The sequence below is a fragment of the Canis lupus genome, chromosome 14 (genome assembly GCF_003254725.2).
Source record: "Canis lupus dingo isolate Sandy chromosome 14, ASM325472v2, whole genome shotgun sequence".
NCBI classification, from domain to species: domain Eukaryota; kingdom Metazoa; phylum Chordata; class Mammalia; order Carnivora; family Canidae; genus Canis; species Canis lupus.
In genome coordinates, this window is record NC_064256.1 from 45,906,829 (window position 1) to 45,928,658 (window position 21,830).

General features: G+C 42.4%; 1 protein-coding gene across 2 annotated transcripts in view; it reads left to right on the top strand.

Annotated features, from left to right (window-relative positions):
* The window catches only part of BMPER (BMP binding endothelial regulator), a 242,340-nt gene that overhangs the window by 116,862 nt on the left and 103,648 nt on the right, over positions 1-21,830 (top strand). For both annotated transcript variants that reach the window (XM_025464605.3, XM_025464604.3), the window contains exons 7-10: positions 8,795-8,894; positions 14,043-14,152; positions 17,416-17,556; positions 19,635-19,739. In XM_025464605.3, the coding sequence (XP_025320390.1) occupies positions 8,795-8,894; positions 14,043-14,152; positions 17,416-17,556; positions 19,635-19,739 (456 nt within the window). The remainder of the gene's footprint in view (positions 1-8,794; positions 8,895-14,042; positions 14,153-17,415; positions 17,557-19,634; positions 19,740-21,830) is intronic.

The following is a 21,830-nucleotide window of genomic DNA, read 5'->3' on the forward strand; positions in this document are numbered from 1 at the left end:
TTCTGGCCAAGATTACAAGACAGTGCTTCTGAACCTGGCCTGATATTATTCCAGGAGAAGCTTGACTGAATATAATTCACTGTTTCTATAAGAGGCCACACACTTTTTCTTTCTACTTGACCAATATATGAATTCATTTGTCAGACAATGTACCCATGCCTTGTTATCAGGTGCTATTTTATACTGTCCAGTGATGGACACTGATGACCAATCCTCCTAGCAAGTCAGAGTTCCCAGCAACCAGGAAATAACATTTTTCTGGACTGGGGAAGAGTCCATCTTTTGTCATGTCTGTCTACGATTTTGTTTCCTCTGTTTGACACTGCCACCATTTCACAGATGCTTTGCTTTTCAGCCTAGCCTGGACACTACTTCCACCCTCTTTGATTGCACATCACCTCTAATGTCCTGGAAGCCTCTGATGATAAAGCAGTGTGGAGGGGAAGTGGGAAGGACCTATATCACTTCCTTTTTTTTGTGGTTTACTCAATTATAGGAATCCCAAGTCAATGGGGACTGTACTTGAGTATGTCATAGACGTTTTAATGATATGGTTCTTTTAGGCTTTACTTTTTGCATCTTTCTCCCCACCAAGATGGGCATCCATGATCCTGGACTTGGGATGACTTGAGCTTAACAGATTCCAAGTTATATTTGCAAGAATGCCTGCCATAATTAGGCCCAGGACCTGGTGGTTGTGTTGTGCTGCATCTCTTCTTCCCTTAGGATGGATTTTTTTTCTCATGAGAAGCTAAGCAGGTGAATCTCTCCCTTTCACAGGACTTGCCCAGGCATGTCAGAATGCTAGCTTTGGCTCAAACTGGGACCCTCCCCTCACGCCTTCCACAGCTGTTTCCAACAGCCTTTACACTTCTTTTCCTTTGATCATCTTTGGCCTAGATTATGATCATCCCAAGGGCTTGCCGAGATTGGGTTGCAGCCCGTTTGTCTCAGAACACAAACTTTGAATTGGTTGACAAGACCAATACCCAGGGGCACCACTAATGTGAATGAATAGTGCCAGCAAACTCTAGTCTCCCTGGACAGTGTCCCTTGATCGAGGTCAGGGTGTTTATAGGACTTCTTCATATTTTACTTACAACATTTTAGATTTTGTTAGAATTTTAGGAAATTGTCACTTGATACAAAATAGAAAACTGTGCAAGAGTAACGTATATTGAATAAAGATTTTGAAATCCAAATTTTTCATTTAAAGACCACTGTGTCTAGCATGTAGAAACTCAAATGTTTGTGGAGTGGGCAAACAGAAGCCAAGATGCTGTGACTAGTCAATTGCTATTCAGAAATTAAAATGAAGTGAAAATGTAATCTTATTTTTCAGTAGTATGTTTAAGCATACTACATTTAAGAGATATTCCAAAGACGTATAAGTATAATTTTGTCAATACATTGTGGGCATCCGGATACACATTACTTAGGACTAACTCATTGAAGACAGCAGATAATTTTTTGCCTCAGGAAACCACACTGGAACACAAACATATTTGACTTACTTTCAGCTCTGGCTGACAACCCAGCAAGTAGGTGTTTATTAGTGAAAACCAAGCACTTCTGGTATGACTTTGGCCTCACTGTGGGCTAGGAGGACTGAAGTCTTTATGGGAGATAAGGGAAATATTCACATTACTTCTGCCCTCAGTGAACTCTTAGCCTAGTTTGGGCCAAGTGATAAATGCAAATGAAACACTGTGAAAACAAAACCAAACAATGCATAAAGCAGGTAGAGTACATAAATTATTTTTGGTAGCCAAACTTAAAAGTCAACTGAAAGGTTTAAGAAAAACAGTTCATTAGTGATGCTTTGGCTTCTGTCTTTGGGGGTCAGTATTTGTAGAGCCTTGCCCCCATCAGAGGCCCTTATGGGGTCTCTTCCTTAGTGCATCTCCAGCTTTGCTGCGGTGGCGACAGTCTGAGCAATATGAAAAATGCCCTTTCTCCTCCATGATGGTGTTATTTCCTTCCTTTCAGGAATGGCTCATAACTCATGGGAGGTGTGAGTTCTGAATGATTGTTCTTTTCATCTCCCTGGAAGTGGGCCAGACTGTAGATAAAGCGTTTGATGTGTCAGCAGTAGGCTTGTAACAGCTTTGACTACTTACATGATGATGAAAGGTTGAACTTTGATTAAAAAAAAAAAAAAAAAAGGCAAGAGAAGGAAAAGGGCTCATTTTCTTTCTTTTGCTTTTTTTTTTGGTGGGGGGTGGTGGTGGTGGTGGTGGTGGTGGCAGTTGAGAAGCGTCCTACTGGGGTGGTCTGGGAGGTCTGTGGGAATCTGAGCTATTCAGAGTCTGTTCTCTTGTGGATTTCTTTGCTTATTTATTGATTGTTTGGCAGGGTGGGGATGTGGGGGGACACCCATGTTCAGTGGCATAGCTGGCCCAGATTCTCAAGGCCTTATCAGGAAGCCCCTACCTCTCAGCTTAGTGAGCCCTGGAAAGGCTTATCACATTCCTCGGGGAGATCACTTATGTTTCCAGCCATCCCTCAGCACCTGCTCGCAGACACCAAACAAACCAGGGCTGGCGAATCTATTCTGATTTGCAGGGCTTTCCCCACCCCTTGGTTCCCAGGGCATTTGTCCAGAGATCTCGTCTGAGAGTGGTCCCATAGGGTGGTCTTATCTTCCTGCTTCTAAAATAGACAAAGAATGCAGTGAAATATTTGTGGAAACCCAGAACCACTTGGAATTTGCCTCAGACGGTATTCCAGCCTTATCAGCAATTGGTGTGTTAGCCTGCGTGCCAAGTGGGGTTCGGGGAGGAGAGAGAACTTTGAAATTTTCTTTTCTGAAGCAAAAACATGGAAAAACAAAAACAGAAACAACAAGTTGCCGTTCAGCTGAGTCACAGAGACAGAGCTACAAGCAAGGACTCCAAGAGGAATATAGACAAATTTTGCCTTTAAATATGAGGCGTAGGCAAACTCAATATGGTATTAGTGAAGGAAGAGTAAACGTATTTACATCACCTGTTTATTTAAGAGTCCGATATTTATTTTACCAAATTATTATGACCTCTGGCTCTGACTCATTGCCCTTGAAGCCCAGCACTGTCTTCATGGCCGGGCCGGGACTGCTCACTGGTTGCAGCTTCTGGAACTTGGTCCAATAGGCTGCCAGTGGGCCGAGGCCTCACTGCAGAGCCGTGCAAACCTTGTGAGGATGCCAGGGCAGGCGTTCTTCTGTAAGTGTCTTTGAATATGACGGACTCAGTAAAACCCTTTAGGAGTTGTCTGTCTGGCCATTGGAGGACATGGAAGTCCCTAAAGGGCTCGCCAGCACAGGCCAGAGGGGGACTAGCCAAATCATCCTGCTTGGTGGGAGCTTGAGTTTAGGGGAGTAGTGCTCACCAGCACGGCCAGCATGCTGACCCTGAAGGGGCCTACTGGCCAACCGAACAGCTTTCCTACCTTATGAACACCTCAAACGTGGCTCCTGACAATGTCAGTTAATGCTTATGAATTGCCTATGATAATAAAAGAGAGAGTGCATAAGATGTGAAATTCGGATTATCTGGGTGGTTCAGTTCAGCAACCATAGAATCAGGATTTTTTAAAAAAATTTTTATTTATTTATGATAGTCACACACAGAGAGAGAGAGAGAGAGAGGCAGAGACACAGGCAGAGGGAGAAGCAGGCTCCATGCACCGGGAGCCCGACGTGGGATTCGATCCCGGGTCTCCAGGATCGCGCCCTGGGCCAAAGGCAGGCGCTAAACCACTGCACCACGCAGGGATCCCTAGAATCAGGATTTAAATCAAGATATTTATCGCTCTCTTTCTTTCTGATTAAAAAAATGGGAAAAACTAGCTTTTTTCAATGAGGGCGAGGCTGAGAGAATGGGTTATTTTCATGATTTGTAGTCACCCGAGGCCTGAAATATTACATCTTGGAGTGCACAGTGAAATTCAATGTCATTTCTTTAATAATAATTACGGGTAGGCAGAATAATGGATCCCTGGACCCCCAAGAGATCCATGTTCTAATCCCTCAAACCTGTGGCTGTTGCCTTACATGGCAAAAGGGACTTTGCAGATGTGGTTAAATAAAGGATTTTGATATGAGGTGATCCTGGATTATCTGGATGGGCCCTGTTATGAGACGCCTTATAAACAGGGTGGGAGGCTCAGAGTCAGAGAGAGATTTTGAAGATGCTGTGTTGATACTTTTGACTGTGAAGAAAGGAGGCCTAGAGCCAAGGAAGGCTGGCAGCTTCTGGAAGCTGGAAGAGGCGAGGAAACAGATTCTATCTTAGAGTCTCCAGAGAGAACCCAGCCCTGCTGACACTTTGATTTTAGCCCAGCGAGACTGACTTCAGACTTCGGACTTTCAGAACTGTAAGATAGTAAATGTGTATTGTTTTAAGGTACTGAATCTGTGTGGTAATTTATTATAGCAGCAATAGGGAAACCAAAACAATATGATGGACAACAATACAATCGGGCTTAGAGACATTAATTGATGGGAAACATAAAAGGAATTTGTTTTAGGCTTAATTCTCAGGACAGAGCATTGGGTCTTGGTTCCTTGAATAGGTGTGAAGGACAAAAGAGTTTTGTTCTTGTCAGTCCAGGGAGGCACTTCTGGGATGGGCGGGGTGGGGGTGGTGGCTCAAGGTTTTTATGGGACAGGGTAGGTATTTTGCTCAATCTTTGCTGACTGTTCAGCAAAATGTTCCTGACTCTGTGTGTAAAGAATCAAAGTTGAGTTGCATTTTATTACTTGGAAACATAAGCCCGTGGGTAGCATCATGTTCAGATTCTTGGGGTAGAAAGTTTCCAGAGTCTTCACAGATTGTGATGATAAAGCCTGCCCTGGTCTCAGCACAGACCCCTTGGTGCATCCCGCCCCATCCACGTCCATCACAAACTCCATCTCCGCTCTGCTCCTTCTGCTCTCCTCCTTCACAAGCCTTCACAAGGAAAAAGGGCCTCCAGCCACTGGCAAGGTGAAATAGGGCCTGGCTCGTGTCTCAGGGAGAACTCCCCAATCTGGGCAATGTGCTCCATCATTCAGAATGCATATCTTGAGCACGTGTTATAGGCTGTGACACGTACTAGCTGCTGGAAGAACGAACAAGATAAATAAGCCTCCAAACCTGCTTGCTGGAAGCTCATCTTAGTGAGGCATTTTGCCAAATGTAGTGCCTTTGACTGTAGCATCCAATTCATTTGGGAAAGTTATTGAAAATGCAGGTTCCTGGGCTGTGGCTTGAGAAAACATTGGTTTAGTACAGTGTTTTTTAACTGGTAACAATTTTGTCCTCCAGGGACGTTAGGTAATGTCTGGAGACATTTCTGTTTGTTATAACCAGGGGCCAAAGGGTGATGCTGGCATCTAGTGCATAGAGGCCAAGGATGTTGTTAAACATTTTGTGACGTACAAGATGGCCTCCTAAAACAGAGACTTCTCTGACTCAAAATGTTAATAATGCCAAATTTGAAAAACCCTGGCCTAGTGGGTAACTCTCACAAACACATACATTATATTATTATACCACAGAGGTATATACATGTATGTCAATATTGTGTGTGTACATGTGTACACGTATGAGTCCATATGTGTCCATGCATGTCTATAAATAGCTTTCTCTAAGTGGGCTCATTACCCACTAAATTTGAGGTGTCCTCTCTTCTCTAGTCTACTCCACTGCTCCCACAGTCTGATAGCTCACCTGCTGGCCATCTTTGCTTTGATTTTCTGTTCTGCACTGGCCAAGAACAAGGAAGGCCAGGCACCAAGACTTTACCCCTGGTAGTAATTGTTATGCTCTGAAACTTGACCAAAATAAATTTGCAGGTCAAAGAGAAACCTGGCTAAGGACATCCTTTTCCTCTTGTGAAGTAAATGTTTGGCCCAATTTGCAGTTTAAAGTGGTTACTCTATTCACAAATCAGCTTTGCACCACTGGTTATGATATAAGAATTATAATCGTATTATGTTATAAGAATTATGAGTCACACATAATAAACTCCTTTATTACCACAGTTAGTCTACTTTGGCAAGACCCCCATAATCTTCACTCCCATGTCCTTCCCTCACAATATCAACATGGAGAGGCATGTCCAGTGTATCTTCCTTATTATCTCCAGGCACATCTGCAGCCTGCCATCTTCTTTATACATACCTCTTTCCCTCTCTTCCCCTATCACTGACCCCTATAAAAATCCTGCTTTGTTCGGGATCTATTTTGAGCCTCTTTTCACCTAAAAAGCCTTCTAGATCCCTTCATTTCCCAGTGACCCCCCCATCTTTTCATATATTTTTCTTTTTTCATATTTAGTCTTATATTTTTGACATACACACAGAAGTTTAACCCTGTAAGATGATACTGGTTTTGCCTCCAAGCTAGACTTTGGTGACTGCAGGGACCAGTCCTTTGAGCCTAATATCCTTCAGGAGAGTGACACTCAAGGAAATATCTCAGTAAAAAATTCTTGAATGAAAGGAAGAGCCACCACACATGATGAGCTCTAGAATCTCAAACCACTGAACTACAGGATGCTGATGAGATGGTATAGTTACAGGGCTGTCTGCATCTGCTTACCTTGAATCTCCTTGGGTTTTGTACATTTTAGGTACTAACTAGGTGTTTCTTGGTGGTGATATATCAAAAGTAACACTCAACTTCACCTTATAAGCTGGCAGGATTCCTAGGACCCCCATGTGTTCTGTAAAATGTTTGAAAATTTCTATATAGTTACAATACACAAGGATTAATGACTACAGTCTCATGTGGTCAACAAGGAAAGGAACTTCCATAGTGCTGATGAGTTATGATTTCCTTACATCTAAGGTTCTGATCAAGAGGAGGTAAGACGGAAATAAATAACACGCTTCTAGGCTTGACCCATAAAAATCTCTCATCTCAATGCTCCACACTCTCACCTTCTGTCTCTACTACATGGATAGCCACCTGAATGGAAGGGATCAACAACTTTGTACAAAATGGAAAGAGCCTGCTTCCCTGAGTCACCATGTGGAAGTCTATCCACTAAACACTTGCAGTGAACTATTAAGTGAGCAAGACATAAATTTCATTGCATTAAAATACTCAGACAAATGTGTGGGTTCTGTGCCTGTGAAGTCTGGGGAAAAGCCGGCCTTCAGGATTACGCAGAGTGGTGTGAGGAACCTCCCAGAAAACAGCCAGGGATTCTTAGGAGATTTTTAGTGGTTCTTGCTGATCTGGAAATAATGTAAAAACAACAGAAGAGCTTTTTGTGGTATTTTTGCATATTCTCTATTGGTTTGGGGATGTATCCAACATTAAAGTGGCTTAAAAATAATAAATATTTAAAAAGACATAACGTGCCCTACCCTTTTCACCCAGTCGTACCAAAAAATAAATTATAATAACAAAACTGGCAGGAACAGGAAGGGAGAGCAGGAACAGTGGGCGGCAGCAGTGCGTAGGGATGGGCACGAATATGACCCAGACGGCTGACGTCTGGTGTTATTGCAGAAAGTGCTGGAGAAGGTGTGAGGAAAGGCCGCGGGGAATCTTTCCCTTCTTTGAGGCGTGAGTTCCTCATTTCCTGAGGCCTCTTGAGATATAAATTACCGGTTTCAGACACCAGGTACCTGAGGGTCTACTAGTGTGCTTTCTAGCTCAAATCCCAGAGAAGCCAACCCACTGAAATTCCGTATGCCTAGTAATCTGTTTACCAAATCTACTGATTTTCTAAAATAATAACAATAATAATAATAATAATAATAAAATTAATTATTCATAAATTCGATAGCAATTCATTTTGCGCAGGATAGTTTTCACATGAGCCTTCCAAAGGTGTTGAATATAAATTTGACTGGAAAGTACTTTTTTTTTTTTTTCTCCTGCCCCAGCTTTCTGAAGATTCAATTATAAGTTGCTGAGGCTGGAAAAAACAGACGCCTCTTGTGAGACGTCGAGGAGGGGTAGTAGGCATGCTGCATCTTTGAGTCGTAGAGAGGGGGGAGATGCTGACGGGCAGAGAAAGGCGGGGAGCATGCTGGGGTAAAGAAGGAAGGAATGGGTGTCAGAAAGGGCGAGGCATGAGGGGCAAGGAAAAATTCATAGGTTCTAGAACTTCTCCCATAGGCTGCTGAGCCTCTGCTATGCCTTCCAATATTAATCATCATTTGCCTTCTTCTTATGATAGAAGCAGCTTTGGTTAGCTGAGTGAATTCGGTGAAATGGTTCCTTTGAATATTGGCTTTCAGCATATCCATTTTCAGCAGACTGGCTGCTTCCTTAAATCCGAACCTCCTTGAGTCATGCTAGCAACACTTTTAAGCAGTGGCAGGAAGGGAAGTATTCTTGGAGGAAGATGTCTGCAGAACCTACAGAAGGATGGGGGTCTGAAAGAGGACTTTACTGAAAAGTCTCAGTAAAACCCGAAGGGCTCCTTTGCTTGCTTAGGGGTTGGAAAGCGATGCCAACTTGTTCTGGTTTGCCCCAGTCTTTCCTGGTTTTAGTACCAAAAGTCTCTAATTTCAGGCAAACTGAGATGGTTGGCTGGTCTTGAGACAGAAGAAGACAAATCAAGGCGGTGTTGAGTGGGGAGGGGTGATGCTGTAAGACTCTCTTCAGGGACCGTCTTGTTGAGAGTGTAGTTCATGTGATCTACGGGGAAGAGAAACGGATAGTTGGGAGAAATTACACAGATGTGAGCAGTCACCCCAGGGACCTAATACCAGGGAAGGCCCTCGGTCTGTTCCAGACATCTTGATTATACAATATGTGTGCACTTACTTTTTCTAAACGTGCTTTTTTTCTCTCTCTCTTTTCTTCAGGGAGGCAGGACACAGTGCGTGAGAGAAGTCTGTCCCATTCTCTCCTGTCCTCAGCACCTTAGCCACATTCCCCCAGGACAGTGCTGCCCCAAATGTTTGGGTGAGTGACTGTTTTCAGGTCAAAGAGCAATGTAATTTATTCTTGGGGCTTTCTGCAGAGAGTCTTCATTCATGTTATTGGGGTTCTCAGGTTATCCTAGCTCATGGCTCATTAGAAATAACTGCTTCTTCTAATTATAGGAATTTCTCTCTTTTCTGGTCTCTATAGGGATTTCTTCTCTCTTATCTCCCCTTGTATTCGTAAACCTGGTTCACCAGACAGCCTGGGCTAATAGCTCCTGATGGAGAGAACAGTACTGAAGAAACGGTCTTTCAGGGGACATATGGGGATTAGTAGAAATGATAAGTCTTTTAAAGGCATGTGAAGTTAACACACAGAGGATATAGACTAGTGTTACTTTTACAGGCAAAAGCATGCAAGAGGGTGACACCAACAGCGAGAGGTTTGGAAAGAAGCAATGAAAAATAACAAAAAAAAAAAAACAAAAAACAAAAAACAAAAAACCAACAACAAAAAAAGAAAAATAACCAACAAAAAAGGAGGATTAACCATTTCTTGTTGAGCATTTACTATATCCTAGGCACCATGCGAAGCACTTTATATGCTTTTTCTCATTACATTTTCTCAAGAAATGGGGCTGTATAGGTGCTAGATATATCATCCTGATATGTAATATAGGTGCTACAATTAGAGTTATTGAGGGAGAGAGGAGTAGATTCTTAGTAGGTGGCAGAGCTAGGGAGTTATAGAGTTGATACCTGAACATGACTACATGTGATTCCTAAGCCCATGACTTAAGCTCTGCTTCTCAGCCTCCCTGGTGATGTGGAGAGAGGCACACACATTGCCAGCAGAAAAGAGACAGCCTGTGATGGAGTCTCTAGGGCGAGAGATCCTTTGGCTCTTGTTCATAATACATATGTCAGCTTCTTACATGTGATCTTCAAGCTCATGAGTTAGTTGATGTTCAGACTCAGACTCAAATAAAAGTAGCTTGACCCAGCGTATGAATACAATAGAACATCTTCCACTAGACTCCCCTGGCAACACCACTCAGATCTCCAGGGATCTTTGAGGAGGCTAACACATTTCCTACTCTCCTAGTCACCACTGGCTTTGTGTTTCTGCTTCTGCTGTTTCTTTCCTTATTCCCTTCCTTCTCCTCCTCCATCCCACTCCTGCCTCTCCTTCTCTGCCTCTGTTTCTTTTCCTTCCCCTTCCTCCTCCTCCCTCCCCTCCTCTTTCTTCTCTTTCTCCTCCTCCTTCTCTAGCATATTTTGTACTTCCAGGGACACTGCCTCTTCAATCCTTTCACATTCTGTGGTGCTATTGATTCAAGGCTTGTGTAGTAGATTTTACTGAAGATTTGTAGTCAATGAGGGTGATTACTTTACAGTGAAGGACAGCAAACATCATGAAGTGGAAACTTAAGCTCCCTTTGTTCTTAAAAGGTCTTAACTCTTTTGTTTCTAGTCACTGTTTTTCTCTTTCATTTGGCCTCCAATCTCCTCTCAGTTACTGTCCACACCCTTTTCTGAATCCTCTCTCCTTTTTTTCATAGTTTGCTCTTCTCAATTCCAGAACTTTCTGTTGATGGATGTTTTCATTCCCAGCCCATCACAGCCATAGCCTGAAGTCTGTCTTTCTCCAGGCAAGCTGTCAAATAAAGGTATCTTTTTAAACGAAGGCAGTTTTCTCTTTTTGAGGGATTCTTCTGCTAACTCTTCATCTCATAATGTTTGCCTTCCTTCTGCATGCACACACACATACACATGCACATAATACTTTTTAAGTAACTAGGAAATAATTAAAAGAACAAAGGAGACCTGTTTAGACATGCCTAATTAAAGACATTTCCACTGAGATGTGTGCTTCCTGGGTTGCCAGTGTGTGCTTGTAGCCCTGGCATAGAGTTAGCTGGCTCATTGTGGTTGAAATCATCACGTTTTTGGTCATGGTGCACACAGCATTCCATCTAAACAGGAAAGTCATCACAGAGGAGGTGGCAACTGTGGCCTGACATTGAAGATAAGTAGGCTTGATTAATGCTTTGAAGCCTGTACCGTGGATGTGCTGAGTCAGCTCAGAAGCTTCTCATATGAGCAATGGCTGTTGTATTAAATGCAGATTTTTTTTTTTTTTGTCCATTTGTGGTCATAAGACAGACTATAAAAGGAATAGCAAGTCTTAGGAAACTTGAAAATCATAATTCTCCCAAATGAGACCTTTTTTGATTGACCTACACCCCAGTAAAATAATGTGGAAATGGATTAAATTAGGCTGTATATGGAGTCTCTGCACCACTCTTTTGAAGGTTTTATCTTATTTGGGGACTTTGAGATTAAGGTAAGATTTTGTGTTCCTCTGGGGTAAAAAGAAACATACCCACACAATAAAAGCCAGAAAGGAAAAAAAGGAAACATTAGGATACTTTCTAGATCCTGAAATCTTAGACTAATTAGGCTTTTGGCTGGTTGGACACCCATTTGCTGTTAAATATTCCTTTGACCAGAATTCATTTACATGACATACCTCTGCTTTTTGTACTGTAACATTCTTTTCCTCTCTTTCTCATTTTCAAGGCAGAGACCCATCAGAGGTTTGTTTACACTGAGCACCCAATGCACCTTTCAAAGTGACACAGCCTGAGATCATGTTGGAATTATATTACTGATAATAATGATAATACTCATCATCTACCACTTATTAGGGGTGTTTAATGAATGCCAGGCTCTGTGATAAAAGCTTTACATCAGTACTTTTAGGTAAAAATTATATTTTATTGAGTAATAGTCTAGGTAATTGCATTTGTTCAGGGGGTAAACTTGTTGAAGAGTCTTTTTGTTCAGTGATCTACTGATGCATCAATCAATCCACCAGTGCCTCCATCTATTTGTTCACCTATTCATTCATTCTTTTATTCATCCATGCCACAGTACTGAGTACTATAAATGTAGTAAAAGCTACAAGCTGTGGGAACCCATGAGTGGGCTGCTTATTCTAAGAGGTAAAAGGGCATCTGAGGAGGTAATGTGAAGCTCAGCCATAAAGAAGATGTATTTTGGTTGGCAGAGAAAGAAGCTTGATTTTATTTATATATTTATATCCTGCCTTTTGTCAAAAAGGATTTCAGGCCACTTATAAAATACATGGAGTACATGTAGTTAAAAGAGGAAAAAGGGCAGCCCCGGTGGCACCGCGGTTTGGTGCCGCCTGCAGCCTGGGGTGTGATCTTGGAGGCCCGGGATCGAGTCCCGCGTCAGGCTCCCTGCATGGAGCCTGCTTCTCCCTCTCCCTCTGCCTGTGTCTCTACCTCTCTCTCTCTCTCTGTGTCTATGAATAAATAATAAAATAAAATCTTAAAAAAAAATAAAAGAGGAAAAAGCCAAGCCAGGTTATCACATTTGTAAAAATTGCTTAATTGAAACAGAGCTATTTTTAATTCTTAAAAGGATAGAAATATATCTCTGATACATTAATATAGGGGGCAGTGTTTACAGCAGTGAAAAATGACATGACCATCATTTTTATAGTAAATACAAAAAAAGGAAAAAAAAGATATGCTTAGGGATATTGCTTATACTAGAATATCCTAAAACCAAGGTATGATGTGACATAAGTGACTCTAATGGGGTGGGTGGCCTGCACACAGCTTTCTGATGCTTCAGGACCTAGGGGAAAATCTAGAGAAGGGTTGAATTTTATATTTTGCAGGTAATCCTCTAATTTAGTTTATAAGTTCTCACAAGTTTCAAGAAACTCGGGACCTGGTGAGCACATAAGAATACCTGTCTTAGCTGGATTATTAATACTCGCTAGGTGCAAAAATACAGTTATTTAGCTAAATTTTGTTCAACCATGGAAGGATTTTCTGTTGTATACTCCAGTATCCATATTGTAGGTAGAGAGGGTCATGTGTTATTGCAAGGAGGCATTCTTGATACCATTTTGCAGGTGAACTAAGTGAGGCCTAGAGAAATACTCAAGGTCATCAGGGGGTCTATATGTGGGACCCAGATTATAGCTCACTGTCATCTTTTGAGGCAAGTTTACTTCTGGCAGTAAGAACCAAACTAATTATTTAATTCTGCATGTATATTTTATCCTAGCCTTGAAGTTGACTCTAGCAGAAAGATGGAATTTTTCTTGACTCCTATGAATGGTAATTCCAACAATTCTGAGAGCAGCATTTAGTATGTTGCCTATAGGTGTTTTCAGCATTTCACTGGGCCTCCTGATAAATAGATACTGCTTTTAATCTTTTTATAAGAAGAAAGTGTGTAGATGTAAATCTAATGAATGACTATGAATCTTTGATTTCTTAACTCAGTCCCTGATTCAAGTAACATGTGAGGGATGTTTTTATGTGTTCCAGAGAGTAGAAGTTAACATACTGAAAGAAAGGAGGAAATTGGATTGTACTCTTTATTTGGGATTGCTTTTATGGCTCTTTTGGTCACCAATCAAATCTTCACGTAAGGGAAAACCAAGCTAGTTCTACAGAGGTGCGATGCCTTTGAAAGCTTGGGTACTTGGCATGTGGGTTGGAGTCTGCCTTTACGCACATTTTAGGTTAGTGCCATCCATTATACCAAGGACTTATCCTTATTATTTCTCCAACTGAGATGCATTGGTTCTTCTTTTTCTCATTCTAGTTCTTCTTGGGAACTTCTTGCTTTTGCCTCTTCCCTGCCAATACCTTCTTTCTGGATAATGTTAGTTAGTTAGTTAGTTAGTTAGTTAGTTATTTTTGTTCTTTAAAATGCAGCTCAGGCATTACATCCTCCAGGAAGTCTCCCTGTCTCCACAGTACCCATATTGGCTTCTTTCCAGAACTTACCATATTGTTGTGTTGAAATAATTTTTTGTAGGTTTGTCCTGCCAGTAGACTATGAGCTCCATGTGGACAGTCAATATGGACCTGGTCATCTTGGTTCACTATGATGGTATTATAGATTTATTGAACTTACCAGATTCAGTGTGGAATCAAATTCTTCCTAACAAAAACTCTCTAAATTAGTGACTCCAGGGGATCCCCTGGGAATATATGGCCCAGGACTATTTTTGTGCACCAGATTTACCTGGTCTTTGTGAGAATGTTCAACATCCCTGTGATATAATTGTTGATGACAAAATGGGAATTCCTGGCTTCTGTCTGGCTTACACCATGCAATTGCTTCCCTCTAGGTCAGAGGAAAGTGTTTGACCTCCCATTTGGAAGCTGCCTCTTCCGCAGTGATGTTTATGACAATGGATCTTCATTTCTCTATGATAACTGCACTGCATGCACCTGCCAGGTAATGTGGTTCTGCGGGCCTGTGGTCCAACAGTGATTGCACTTGGGGTTTTATTGTTAGCATCATAGCCAAACATAATAATGTGTTATTTACCAGAAGGAAGCGTTATCAACACCATTTTACTAGCTGAAATCATACTCAAGGTCGCAAGGAAGTTCGAACAAAGGACCCAAATGACAATTCACTGTTACCTTCCTGGGACCTACAAGTTAGCTCCCAGAGGTGAGAACTAAAGTCTGAGAGGCTAGCTGAGGCACTTTCTAAAATCGGATACATACATGTGGCAGTGTTCTCTGGCTCTAACTATCCGAGGTGAATTCTCTGACACACCTCTCAATAAAAATGACTTTAATCACCTTCCAGAGGAAAGAAAGGCATGGATTTACAGTTCATCACAAGGATAAACCTGATGGTTTGGGAAGAGAGTATTTATATATTGTTCATTGTACCCTTTCTTACTTGAGGTATTGCTTGCTTTTCCCAAAAGGCAAACAGAAGTCTAATGACGGGTAAAGAAAGAGGTCCACGCTCCAGAATCTTAAAGGGCTACACATCACACATTCATTGACTGTGCTTATGCAGTGATTTATTTTTAAAACCAAGAAGAGAATCATCTTAATGGGAGATTTTAGGATCCTTCATTAATGAGAGACCCCAAACATCTGTGTGACATGAATTTAGAATAATACATTTTGGTGGTGATGGTTGTAGTTTTGTTTTTAATAGCTAGAGAGGGAAAGAGAGGAGTTTTGCTCCATGTCAGCGATGAGTCAGTAGCTAGGATTAGGGTTCAGAAGTTCCTGATTACTTGAGGCATGCTTTGTTAAGTAGCATGGACTACTTCAGGGAGGTGGCTGAGTAGGGGCTGAACTGTCTGTTCCCTGGCACTGAACACTGAGTGTTTCCTAAGCCTGAGAATACTTTCCTGAGGCTCCTTCCTCTCCTTTGTGGTTTGTATTATCCTATGCTAAACATATAGCCACTTCTTCTGTTTGCCTTGGCCTCTATCCTCAGGACTTTTCTTCCTCTCCAGGAATTTCACAGGTTATAGCTTCCTCTTGAGGATACTGAACCTTTGATGGAACACATCACATTCCCAATTCTCTGAATTACAGGAAAGCCAGACTGAGAATCCATTATGCTTGCAGTGTTTTGGGTCTCATTGTTTCTTTGAGAGATGATTGGGCAGTACGTCCCAGTGCTCAAAAAAGTGTAATTAATATTGTTCCTTCAAGAGGTTGTCTTTTGTCAGAGTGTGCATTCACAGTCATCTATGGGAAATTGGATGCTTGAAGAATCAGGCCACAGTCATTTTAGAAAATCAGTATTATTTTCTATTTGCTCAGAGCTTCCCTCTTCCCTCTCCAGCATCCATCCCCATCCAGTGGCACAGCAAGTGCAGGAAACAGGACTCTGAGCGCAGTATGGTTTCAGGTCTTTGCACCTTCAGATTTGATGATTCCTCTACCTGGAGATTGTTCTTTCAATTTAATTAGCAAACTCCTCTTCATACAGAACAGCCTATGTCAGATGTTACCTCCTCTAGGGAGGCTCTCCTGACTCACTTAGGCGGGTAATTACCCCTCTTTTCTGTTACCTCTATACTTTAATAACTCTGTTTACCATGTTACATTGCAATTTATTTGTTCACATAGTTCACTCTCTCCTTTTGCTCTGTGAACTCCTTATAGACAGAAGCACATCCACCTACCTCCGTATTCTCATGACTTAAGCTACTGTCAGCTATATGTTCTAATGGGTGCTGTGTGTGTGTGTGTATGTGTGTGTAATAAAAGTCGGGAAATCTACTACCATGAAGTATATATTACTTGAAAGCTAGTGAGCGTCCTGTTTTCAAACTAGAAATCAAGACATGCAGTTTGGCAAAGGATTTTCCCCCCCCCAATTTATGAATTGACCTATAACAATTTGTATGTGCCAGAAACTGTGCCAAGTGCTTTACATCTTTCATGTAAATTGCAAAGCAGCTACTCACATCTCCATTTTGAAGATGAGGAATTTGGGGCTTAGGGAGATGGATTTGCATAAGATAACAGACCTAATAAATGAACTGGTCTTGTCCGGTGCTAAATCCTATCTGTTATCTGGTGTGGTAAAACCTTAAAAATAAAACACAACTAATGCCATTTTTAAAAGATTATCTCATTGTCATATTAATCTTCGATGGATAAGTCAATTGGAACATAGTAGTAGATGAATACCAGAGGTAGCTCTTGAAGCCATAGGATTAACAGAGAAGCGACAGAAGTTACGTAAGTTGATTTACACAACCTGTTTAAGTGAGTTCTCTCTCATTGCTAACTAAGAGAGGGCCTGGTCTCTCTTCCTTGCACCGTGAGGCGGTCGCCCATCTACGTGGGACACCACCTTCCTCCAACCCTGCCTGCCACCAAGGCTCACCAGTGTTTTGCTCTTACATTCGTTCTGCCTGACAACCTACTCCAGTGAAATTGCCACTTGTTGTCTGGGAACTAAAGAAGCGCACTTTTCTTGAACTGGAGTAGGTTCGAGAAAAGTACACTTCAAGAAAAGCATACTTTTCTTCAGTGTGTTGTTGAATGAATCAGTAGGCACAATTTAGTTGGCTATTGTGTTCAGGTAGTGCCACTTCTTTAGAAAGCAAGTCATACCTCTTAAAGTTACAGGTATAAACTCCTCACTCTCAGGGATTAAGTGGCCTGATTAAGGTGACTTACTTTATAGAGAAGCCCTAGAGCCCAGGTCCAGTTAGTTCTTCCGTGAATATAGAACAAACTGAGCAATTTCATCTTGAGGAAGAACATTAGCTCCTCATTTTTTCTTACTGATTAGATATCATGGCTTTATGCTAAACTCCTTAAAGGTGGCAGAAAGCCCCAGAGGAGACCCAAGAGAGCAATGTTAATGAAGGATATGCAAGAGGAAGGAAGAAGGAAACTGGTTGGCCCACAGTGAGCTGGACTTTCTTGCCACACACTGGCTGGAGTAGAACCATAAGTTTCTTGAATGTTAAATTATAAACACTTGGGAGTTGGCAAGGGTATGTCACACTTTTCAAAGCTTTGTCAACTTCTAGTCCAGACGTTTAATCAACAAATGACATTTTGAAGTGAAAGAAGGATTTATTGCAACAAGTTACAGTAGGATATCTTCAGAATATATTTTAAAGCAGTTAGCTGTGGGCTGTTAAAAGGAATGCCAGGTAGGATGTTTGGTAAAGATGGAAATCACTTTTAATTTCTGTTTTGTCTCTGGGCCCCCAGGACTCCACTGTAGTATGTAAGAAGAAGTGCTCCCACCCTGGTGGCTGCGTCAGAGGGGAGGAGACCTGTTGTGAGGAGTGCCTCCTGCGAGTGCCTCCAGAAGACATCAAGGTGTGCAAGTTTGGCAACAAGATTTTCCGGGTATGTGACAAACCAAGCTCGTGGGAACTTCTATTCTCCACTGAAATGTAAAGAGCTCCAGACAAAAGACAGACCAGAGTATTCCGTATTTTGTAGACACATATGTCGTGTGTGTTATGCAAATGTAATTATTTATATTGCAATATTATATATACATATATTTAAAATCAAGTGCATGTGGGGGAGAGAAGCAACTGTTTGAAAAAATGGTTTTCTTTGGCTTTATTTTGCTTTTCAAAGTATTTTAAGACTGTGAAATATTATCGCCTTTTCTGAATGTGGTGGGCCCATGATTGGGCGTAAGCTGAAGATAGTTGCCTTGGCGGTGCTATTATGGGCGCCCTTCTGACTAGGGGTAACTCATTCAGTCAGAGATCCTCAGAGTCCCTTTCTTAGATCTTGATGCTTCTGTAGCTTAATACTTTTAGAACTTTTTCATGAAGCTAAGTTTTCAAAGAGAGATTGTTCTCACTTGGAAGATGTTCAGGTGAGGATGTTGATGCCAGCACAGCTGTGGAGCGAAGGTGAGAGAGCCTTGCCCCAACTGAGCCAGCAGGACTGTCTAAGGACCATCTGTTCCTCGTCAACTGCTACCCATAGTTTTCTGTTAGCATAGCTGTGCAGTGACCATGTAAACAGGTTGAAGATTGTTGTCTTTGCCCAAAGGGATTTCCATCTGGTCTGTACCTGAAGGTGCCACCTCAGGACATTCTTGAGTCTGAGGTCCTCGGAATCAAGTCAGACGTGGGAGCTCCTCATGCTGTACTTAGCCAGATTTCTTTTTATATTGACAAAGTTGGAGGGGGAGTCTTGATTCCTGTGGAATCAGTGTGAAGACATGATGTGTCCTGCCCAGAGGAAGGGGGTCATGTGTGTGTTATAGTTACACAGGCTCTCAGAGCCACTCATGTGTCCTTTTGACATAAAGTCATCCATTTTCCAAGCACCTAGACGCTATAGACTCCCTTTCATGCTGGTGTTGTGTGCAAAGTGTTTTCAAGGCTCCTTTATGTGATGAGGGCTAAAATAATTTACAGAGAGTCATCTTTGCAACACCAAGTCCTAGAAGTGTGCACTCAGATAATTTGGACTATCAGATGCCCTTTATGGTAGATTTGGTTAGGTCTTTCTCTCCTGAGGAATAAAAGGCTCTACTAGTCCTTCATATAGCTTCAAAAATGAGAAGCAAGAGGAGAAGGAGGAGTCATCATCAAAATCTGAGCTAGTTTCTCTGTTTTTAACAAAACCTGCTACTCCTATCTACAAACCCAAGAAGGAATTCTTGGTTTGTTTTCGGACCCAGCTCTGGTGTGTGTAATCTACTTTTCCACAAGCTAGGCCACACATCCTTGCATGTTCTCCAGAGGAACAGGGCTTCTGTGGCTGCATATTTGGCATTTGCATACTATAAATTCAATGAGTCAAAAAATATTCCTCAAAAAGCCCTTTCTGAGCTAGAAAATGTGTTCCAAGGTGCTAGCCAGCTTTTTGGGAGGAGAGTATCAGACAGGCAGAGACACGTTATCTGAGTATGAGTTGCCTGGGCTCCACATACTTGGATGGCTTGCTGATCAGGTGCTTGCCTGGCCAATGACTCTGGTCATAGCCTCTGTTCTTTGTACGTTCATGTCCCATGTGGTCCAGAACCATGTCACATCTGGGAGTAAACTACATGTTTTCGTACACCTCAACTGCTGGTGTCTGGGACAGCTTGAACATTTCAGTTCTATCAAACAGGAAAATTAGAACTTTGCTACTGCATCATGTATGAAGCTCATGTTTGTCCTCCAGGGTGAAGCTAAGTAAACAGTACAGGAGGAGCAAGATACGAATGTGATTTGGTTAGATGCACACAAATTCTTTTTATATTCTGGAGAGGGAGCACACAGACACACATACACACACACACACACCCTCCAATCAGATAGGTGGAGAGAGACACCTCAGGGTAATTTAGTCTGATGATGGATCCCTCACTCAGGGCAAGAAATGCTCTTCTTGGCAAAGAAATCCCAGCCTGTGGGACTAGCTCCTGACAGCCTCCAGCTGATAGCGGAATCCTGTGCTCTCTCCTTCAGGATGGAGAGATGTGGTCCTCTGTTAACTGCACCATCTGTGCTTGTGTGAAAGGCAAGACAGAGTGTCGAAAGAAGCAGTGCGTTCCCATCAGCAGCTGCCCGCAGGTATGTCTGGAATGCAGGTTGACTTTTTCTTTACCTGAAGGTCTTGGGAAACATCCTACGTGTGGCATGGTCTCATGCCATCTTCTGAACGCAGAATCCAGATCCCCTGATACTTCCAGGTTCCCCGGTAGCCACATCCTCCCTTTGTAAGGCCCACTCCTTTTCTGTGCGCTTCCCGCCCAGATTCTCATCTCCCATGAAAATAGCTCTTAACCTTGCACTTGTCCCAAATCTCCTATTTCTCACTGACTTTTCCCCACTTCTTTGTTTTGATGTCTCCAACTCCTGTTAGATCTGCTCTCTTACTCCTTTTACTGAGCTTTCCACTGAATGCCATAACCAGCCTTCGCACGGTTCTCTTCTCTTTCTCTCTTCTCAAATTAGAGATTTCTTCCCCTGGTCATTCAAAGTAGTATGTAGTTGTTTAGTAATAAACTCCACGAGGGGTTTCTCGGGCCATCAGCACCCCTCCCCGACCCCTTTCCTGACATTTTCATACCCTAACCTGGCCTCCGTTGTAGCCCCAAATGGAAATAGTGCCCCTATGGAAATATCTCTTTTCAGAAACCCACAGTTCCAGCTCTGTGAATAAAGCCACCATTATCTTCTAAAGCATGAGCTTCATTGAATTCACCTCGGCAACTTGAAACCTTTCAAGGTTTTATGCATTTTTGGGAAAGTGTCAAACCTATTCAATACCTTCCAGCGAATGAAAAAAAAATATATCTATATATTCAGGACATGTCCTCCTTTCTCTGTTATAGACAGCTTTTAATTTTATTCACATCTGTTATTATTATAAACAAAAAGTTGCTGTTTTTACTTGAGTGCCAAATGAGGCACAAAAAAACAACAGCTGTTGCTATTGCACAACTGAAAGAAGGGGGGAGAAAAAAAGGAAAAAAAAAAACCCTAATTAGTCTTGCTTTAAAAAGCCTCAGACATAAAACTGAAAACCTCCTATAAAAGAAAAAAAAAAAGGAGATACAATAAGTAGACTTGAACATGGTCTGCTTATAAATATTCATTGGGAAAAGGGGATCACATCATTTATGCCAGTCCTTGGGGAACCCTCACTGCTAATGAAGTCCTGCAGCACATGTTGGTAATAATGGGCTTCCTTATTCTACAAGACAAAAACAGGATGCTGTGCCAACCTGGTGGCTCAACTAACTAGCCTCCACAGGCCGTGGTGGGGTTTTCAGCTTGACTCGAGGCTCGCCACTTGTGGCAGGGTTGATGGGTTTCATTGTCCTCTTGCTGTGGGGAGGTCAGCGTTTTTTATGTCAGCGGCATCTCGTTAGCATCTCCTCTTGGAGGACCTCCTCTGAGCCAGGAGCATCCATCTCTCCAAGTGCAGACCTCTCCCCCGCCTCACCCCCTTCCCGGTCTTGTCAAAGCTTGTCTGGGCCTGGCTCCTGCCCCAGGGGCCACCTTTCTGTTTCTGGCATCTTTCCAGCTGTTGCTCTGGTTCACACTTTCCTTCCTCAGGGGCCAGCACAAGGACTTTGGAAGATAACTTAGTTCTACCATGGAAATCCTGTTCAATGCTTGTTTCCCCTCCCTTGCATTGCCTTGGGAAATTTAATTTAATTTTTTTTTTTTTTTTTTTAAGAAGCAGACTATATTCCCTGCTCTATCCCTCCTGCCTGCTACTCATCTCTCTTTCCAGAAGTATGTGTGCCCTGTTGAAGAAGGGTTTTATGGTTGGATTTCCTGTCTATCCTCCCTGGCAACCCCATCCCCCCTCAGCCCCTTCCCCCACCCTTACCCCAGCCCTGAGGCAAAGGAGAGCCTTTTGTGAGAAGGGCTGTGGCAGGTTCCACTGGGGACAGGGTGTTACAACACTGCCCTCTCATCATCACTGATACGTACTAAGACTTTCCCTACAGTCCCAGGACTTACCCTGTTTAATGTTGGGACTATCCCGAGTTGGGTGCTATTACAAGACCTTCTTCCCAGTGAGGTCACAACATGTCCAGAGTTCCATAGCTTGGGAGCCTAGACTTCATAGCTTGGGCTGGATTTATTCCTCATGTGATTCAGTGAGATTACCAGCTCCACTCAGTTTCAGGAGAAGAGAGATGGCAG